The sequence below is a fragment of the Mandrillus leucophaeus genome, unplaced genomic scaffold (genome assembly GCF_000951045.1).
Source record: "Mandrillus leucophaeus isolate KB7577 unplaced genomic scaffold, Mleu.le_1.0 Scaffold112, whole genome shotgun sequence".
NCBI classification, from domain to species: Eukaryota; Metazoa; Chordata; class Mammalia; order Primates; family Cercopithecidae; genus Mandrillus; species Mandrillus leucophaeus.
This window is the reverse complement of record NW_012099432.1, coordinates 652552-659904: the sequence shown is the minus strand read 5'-3', so window position 1 is coordinate 659904 and position 7353 is coordinate 652552. Positions and strand designations below refer to the sequence as shown.

The window sequence follows — 7353 nt, the reverse complement described above, 5'->3', positions numbered from 1 at the left end:
CTCATGCATGTAATCCCAGCACTTTGGGAGGCTGAGGTGGGCAGATCATGAGGTCAGGAGATCAAGACCATCCTAGCTAACACAGTGATTAGCCGGGCGTGGTGGCACACGCCTGTAGTCCCAGCTACTCAGGGAGGCTGAGGCAGAAGAATCGCTTGAACCTGAGAGGTAGAGGTTGCAGTGAGCCCAGACCGCGCCACTGCACTCCAGCCTAGGCGACAGAGTGAGACTCTGTCTCAAAAAAAAGGAAGGAAGGAAGGAAAGAAGGAAGGGAGGGAGGGAGGGAGGGATGGATGGATGGAGGGATGGAGGGAGGGCAGGCGGCAGGGCGGGCCTATTTGGATTAGGTCCCTCAGATTCTGCTGCCTCCAAAGGTGGGAAAGAATGTCTGAGCCCAGCACTGCCCCACTTCAAAGATTCTTGTCTCGGATTTGTTCCATCTTGGATGGGGGTGTGAGAACATTGACTCCATATATTTTCCAAGGAAGATTCTGGGACCATTCCCATTTCATAAAGGGAAATGGTTACTCAGTTAGAAAGCAGTGCGATCTGGGTCTGAGTCTGGATCAGAACGCTTTGTTTTTTGAGACCAAATCTCTCTATGTCTCCCAGGCTGGAGTGCAGTGGCACCATCTCAGCTCACTGCAACCTCCGCCTCCTGGGTTTAAGGGATTTTCCTGCCTCAGCTTCCCGAGTAGCTGGGATCACGGGTGTCCACCGCCATGCCAGCTAATTTTTGTATTTTTAGTAGAGACGGGCTTTTGCCATGTTGGCCAGGCTGGTCTCCAACTCCTGACCTTAAGTGATTCACCCGTCTGGGCCTCCTAAAGTGTCAGGATTACAGGCATGAACCACCACGCTGGCCTGGATCTGAGGCTTTGTTGAGTTGTTAACCAAGCTGTCAATCTCCCACCTTCCTGGTTCCCCAAACTTACACCACCGTGAAAGATCCTCTGACCCCTTCCCTCTGCCCTAGCTAGGCTGGAGCTGGGGGAGGGTGTGCTGGCACCTCCCACTTCTCAGCCTTGGGCCACGGATAAGTCAGCTCTGGAATTCCCCTGAGTAGAAGCAGCCCTGGACTTCCCCAGGGGCAGAGAGGATGAGGAACAGAATATACATCTTGAAGTGGGTGGGGGTCCCTTAAGCCTTGTTGGGTTGACACACAGCCAAGTTCCCAAACCATCATGATTGAGTCCTGGCGCCAGGTGCTGTGCTGGGCCAAGATACCCTGCCAGGTGGCTGCTATGACGTTTCCCGTTTTACAGCTGAGAAACTGAAGTTTAAGAGACCCAATCTAGCCAAGCAAGGTGGTGGCTCACACTAGAGCCCAGGAGTTCAAGACCGGCCTGGGCAACAAAATGAGGTCTGCCCCTCCCCTCCATCTCCAACCCCCTTTTTCAAAGCTGCAATGTATAGCCCGAGGCCACACGTGGAGGTGATGCAGGGTCTGGATTCGAACCCACTGACTGTTGCCTTTCAATCGCTGTCTCTAGCCCACCTTCCCATAAACAGCTACCTAAGTATGCATGACCTGACCTGGGAACCGGTCCTCCCGGAGTTTTGCGGAGCTGGCCCGACGGCAATCCCCACCCCTGACTCACCTAGCAGCAGAGCCCCGAGCAGGACCACGAGTGTGGGCAGCGCGGGCTGGGGGCCGCTGGGAGCCATAGCGAGGCCAAGTTTGCAGCTCTGAGTAGCAGAGGAGCTCAGCGTCGAGTGGGACGCAGTGGGGCGCGCGGTCCTTTATAGCGCTAGCCACCTGGGGGCTAAGGGGCGGTGCTGCTTTCCCGGAAACCTCGCGCCTTCCCCTCCGGAACAAATGCTGCTGTATTTCCGGACTGAGAGGGTGCCAGGGCCGAGCAGGGTCGTCCTCCCTCTCTGGCCGCTGCAGCTCCGGAATTTCCGAGCTAAAGCAATCGGGCGGCGGTGGCGGGGCGATGACCCCGGGGGCTGCTCCCGGTCCACACGCCTCCCGTTCCCCGGCCAGGCTAAGCTTGAATCACGGTCTACACCGCGCTAATAGGTTTATTAAGTACTGTTAAATACTGCCAACTACCCCGGAGAGTGGGGACTGTTACTGTGTCCATTTCACAAAGCAGTAAACTGAGACTCCAGGCTGCGAAGGGATCCGAACTCAAGTCCTCTCTCTCCAGTTTACGCAGGCCTCTTTAATCGAGTGGATGAGCCCCTTGCCTGGGTGGGGGACCAGGAATCTTCCCCGGGCTCCCTCCACTGAGGGGTACCCCTCCCGCTAGGGTCACGTCCCCACCCAGCTGACACGGGCATTTCTCAAGAAGCGGCCAGAGCAGAGCCAGGCACCTCCCGGCTAACGCGAACCGTGGGAGTGACGATGCGCGGTCTCACCACGTCCGGGGAAATCGGTGTCCTCTCTCTACACCCGTGGGCACTCACACCCCCGCGGCCTCCTCGCTTCCCCTTTCGGCCTTGGCCGCGGGAGCGTCTTTACAGTTCCCAGAAAAAGGAAGGAAGCTGCGTGATCCCCACGCGCCAAGTCCTTCCGCTGGCGTCCCAGGCTCCGCGGGGAAACTGAGGCGGCTAGCTTGGATCTTGACGAGGGAGGAGAGGGGGGCGCTCGAAACCCCTGCCTGTCGCTGGGAAACTGAGGCAGCAGCCCCCAGGCGCCGAGGCGAGGCAGGGAGAAGGGGCGCTCGAACCCCTTCCTGCAGCTAGGAAACAAGGCAGCCCCCAGGCTCCGAGGTGAGGCAGGGAGAGGGGGTGCTCGAACCCCTGCCCTCCGCGCGAGGCTCCCGCAACCCAGGCGCGTGCATTAAATATGAGTGGGTGTTTGCTTGGCCACCGCCTGTGCGTGTGACCCCAAGACTCGACATCCACCACGTCGAGGCTGGGGACTCTGAAGTCTTCAAGCGCCGAGCCGCGCCGCCTAAGGCTTTCCTGTTGTGGGGCGCGCGCGGCGTCGCCGTGGAGATCTCAGAGGGGCCAGGGAGGTCGCGCAGCAGAAAGGGAAGCGAAGGGGCCCGGGAGGCGCAGGCCCTTCCTATCGGGGAAGGTGGCTGCGAGTCACTGGCCATCCAGAGACGCATATTTTCCCCGCCTCGGTCATTCCCAAGGAATTTCCACGGGGATATTTTTTCTTGGAGGGCTGAGGGGTACTGAATTCCCGCCCCGGAACGGCCTGAGCAAAATCACAGAGTGGGACCGGGGACGTCCCTGGTCCTCAGACGGCCTGGGAAAATCCTGCGCCACGAGTTCTTCCTGGGGCGGGTTCTACGGCCTCGCATCCCGGCCCGAGGTGCGCGGGCGGCGAGCTCCCCCGCGCGGTCCAAGTCCCACTTGCAGCCACAATGGCGCCGTTCTTTTCTCAACATGTGGCTCAATGTTTATTAAGCGCCTACTGTGTGCTTGGCATCCTTTCAGGTACTGGGGACGCAAGAATGAACAGAGTCAGACAAAAATCCAGCTGGGCGCGGTGGCTCCCGCCTGTAATCCCAGCCTTTTGGGAGGCCGAGATGGGAGGATCCCTTGAGCCCAGGAGTTCAAGACCAGCCTGGGCAACATAGGGAGACCCCGTCTTTACACAAAATACAAAAATTAGCCGAGTGTGGTGGTGCACCCCTGTAATTCCACCTACTTGGGAGGCTAAGGCAGGAGAATCTCTTGAACCCGGCAGGCGGAGGTTGCAGTGAGCCAAGATCCATGCACTGCACTCCAGCCTGGGTGACAGAGTGAGACTCTGCCTCAAAAAAAAAAAAAAAAAAAAAAAAAAGGAACATCCAGGAGACAAGCATGGCTGGAGCAGGCTTAGCAAAGGAAGAGACTGGAGGAGAGGAGCGGGCAGGGAGATGACAGGGCAGATAAGTGAAAGTGCCTGTCACCTGGGGAGGACTTTGTTGTTTTGTCTGTTTCTGAACCCCAGTCTCATTCTGTCACCCGGGCTGGAGTGCAGTGGCGTGATCTCGGCTCACTGCAACCTCTGCCTCCCAGGTTCAAGTGATTCTCCCTCCTCAGCTGGGGCTACAGGGGTGCGTCACCATGCCTAATTTTTGTATTTTTAGTAGAGATGGGGTTTCGCCAGGTTGGTCTCTAGCTCCTGACCTCTGGTGATCCGCCCACCTTGGCCTCCCAAAGTGCTGGGATAACAGACTTGAGCCACCATGCCCGGCCAGGACTTTGGTCTTTATGCCCAGTGAGGTGGGAGCTATGGAGGGTTGTGAGCGGAGGAAGGACCTTGCCCTGACTCAAGTGTTCACAGGGGCCCAGTTGAGGCTTCAAGAGCTGCAGCTAGGAAATGGGAGAGGTGGTGACTGTTGTAGTCCAGATGAATAATGGGGCCTGGACTGGGCAGTGTGCTTGGAGAAAGGGCTGAATTTGACATCCGTTTTGGAGACTGGGCCAACTGGAGGTGCTGGGACAAGGGGGATAACTCCTTGATCAGGGTCCGAGCCTTTTTGGGATGGGAGTGGGATGGCCATGGTGGGGGGCAGGCTGGCAGAGCGAGGAGGCACCTACCAGCCCTCTGCTCCTTTAAGCTTTTTCTCAGGGAAAACGGAAGCAGAGATTCCCCAGACCTTTGCTTCTATCTCCAGGAAGGGCAGGGCTTCCTCCCGGGTGCCAGGCAGTCTCAGGCAGGCCAAAGAATGGCCTCAGACCAGAGGCTGCCTACCGAGGGCAGAAGCCATCCCATGGTGTCCCGTGCAACCGCCTTGCATTTCCCTCAGCCTGTAATGCTCTTCCCTTCATCCCCAACAAGGCTGGCTCCTCCTGTCTTGTGGCCTGAGCTTTCTGCTAAAATAATATCCCCCTACTCCATCCTGGGCCACATCCTGGGCGTTCCTTTACACTCACCTTAATATTTGAATTGCTGAACTCTTCACTTGCTGAATTTCTTTTTTATTTTTTTGAGACAGAGTCTCGCTCTGTCACCCTGGCTAGAGTGCAGTGACACGATCTTGGCTTGCCACAACCCCTGCCTCCCAGGTTTAAGTGATTCTCCTGCCTCAGCCTCCCAAGTAGCTGGGATTACAGGCGTGTGCCACCAGGCCCAGCTAATTTTTGTGTTTTTAGTAGAGACAGGGTTACACCATGTTGGCCAGCCTGGTCTCGAACTCCTCACCTCAAGCGATCCACCCACCTTGGCCTCCCAAAGGGCTGGGCTGGGATTCCAGGCATGAGTCACTGCTCCCGGCCTATTTAGATTTTTTTTTTTCTTTTTCTTTTCTTTTCTTTTTTTTTTTTTTTTAGACAAAGTCTTGCTCTGTTGCCCAGGCTGGAGTGCAGAGGTGTGATCTTGGCTCGGCTCACTGCAACCTCCCAGGTTCGAGAAATTCTGCCTCAGCCTCCCAAGTAGCTGGGATTACAGGTGCCCACCACCATGCTAATTTTTTTTTTTTTTTTTTTTTTTTTATGGAGTCTTGCTCTGTGACCCAGGCTGGAGTGCAGTGGCACGATCTCGGCTCACTGCAATCTCCACCTCCCAGGTTCAAGTGATTCTCCTGCCTTAGCCTCCCAAGTAGCTGGGACTACAGGCGCGTGTCACCACGCACAGCTAATTTTTTGTATGTTTAGTAGAGACAGGGTTTCACCGTGTTAGCCAGGATGGTCTTGAACTTCTGATCTCATGATTTGCCCGCCTCAGCCTCCCAAAGTGCTGGGATTGCAGGCGTGAGTCACCGCACCCAACCAACTTTTGTATTTTTATTTTACTTTTTATTTTATTTATGTATATTTTTGCGACGCAGTCTTGCTCTGTCTGTCACCCAGGCTGGAGTGCAGTGGTGCAATCTTGGCTCACTGCAACCTCCACTTCCCAGGTTCAAGCAATTCTCTTGCCTCAGCCTCCCAGGTAGCTGAGATTATAGGTATGTGCCACCACAACCAGCTAATTTTTGTATTTTTAGTAGAGACGAGGTTTTACCATGTTGGCCTGGCAGGTCTAGAACTCCTGACCTCAGGTGATCCACCCACCTTGGCCTCCAGAACGCGTGAGCGCCACTGTGCCTGGCAGACCTTATCTTTGATTACAGATTTCTTCTGGGGAATAGCTTAGTTTGTGGTTTTGTTTTTCAAAACTCTGCTTCAGCAAAGATGTGGGGGGAAAAAAAGGCTACGGAAACTCATCTGATTCCGGTTATGATGATGGAAGACAGCCACCAGGAAACTCTCCCGGAAGAATGGGCCGGATCAATAATCTGAGTGGTCCCAGTCCTCCAATGGCCGATGAATGAGGAAGGTAAATATCTGTTCTAAGAAGCAGACAACTGGACATGCACATTCATAGCAGAAGGAGACCATCAAGAGGTAGAGGGAAGGTGGGGTGCAGTGGCTCACCCCTGTAATCCCAGCCCTTTTGGAAACCGAGGTGGGAAGATTACTTGAGGTCAGGAGTTCAAGACCAGCCTGGGCAACACAGCGAGAGCCCGTCTCTACAAAAAAAAATAAAAAATACAATTTAAGGCCGGGTGCAATGGCTCACACTTGTAATCCCAGCACTTTGGGAGGCTGAGGTGGGGGGATCATGAGGTCAAGAGTTCGAGATCAGCCTGACCAACATGGTGAAACCCCGTCTCTACTAAAAATACAAAAATTAGCCAGGAGTGGTGGCGGGCACCTATGATCCCAGCTACTCGGGAGGTTGAGGCAGGAGACTTGCTTGAACCGGGGAGGCGGAGATTGCAGTGAGCCGAGATTGTACCACTGCACTCCAGTCTGGGTGACAGAGCGAGACTCTGTCTCAAAACAACAACAACAACAACAACAAAAAACAGAAAAACAAACAAACAAAAAAAAGCTGTGTATTCTGTACTCTTAGTGTCACCTTCTCCAAATTCTGAAATACAGCTCCTTATTTATTTATTTATTTAGAGATGGAGTCTCGCTCTGTTGCCCAGGCTGGAGTGCAGTGGCACAATATCACCTTGCTGCAACCTCCGCCTCCAGAGTTTAAACGATTCTCCTGCCTCAGCCTCTCATAGCTGAGAATACAGGCACCCGGCACCACGCCCAGCTAATTCTTTTGTATTTTTAGTAGAGATGGGGTTTCACTGTGTTGGTCAGGCTGTTCTCAAACTCTTGACCTCAAGTGTTCCACCTGCCTCGGCCTTCCAAAGTGCTGGGATTACAGGCGTGAGCCACTGCTCCCAGCCACAAAAAAGATTTTAAAAATAGAAAGGAGAGGGCCAGGCTCAGTGGCTCATGCCTGTAATCTCAGCACTTTGGGAGGCTGAGGCGGGCGGATCACCTGAGGTTGGGAATCCGAGACCAGCCTGACCAACATGGTGAAACCCTGTCTCTGCTAACAATACAAAATTAGCGAGGTATTGTGGAGCATGCCTGTAATCCCAGCTACTCAGGAGGCTGAGGCAGAAGAATTGCCTG

At 54.7% G+C, this 7353-nt stretch overlaps 1 protein-coding gene across 2 annotated transcripts in view; it reads right to left on the bottom strand.

The window, feature by feature from the left end:
* Window positions 1-2476, bottom strand: part of ICAM1 (intercellular adhesion molecule 1) — an 18071-nt gene extending 15595 nt beyond the window's left edge. For both annotated transcript variants that reach the window (XM_011994438.1, XM_011994443.1), the window contains exon 1: window positions 1602-2476. In XM_011994438.1, coding sequence (XP_011849828.1) covers window positions 1602-1668 — 67 coding nt within the window. In that variant the 5' untranslated portion in view covers window positions 1669-2476. The remainder of the gene's footprint in view (window positions 1-1601) is intronic.
* Window positions 2477-7353: the final 4877 nt, after the last annotated feature.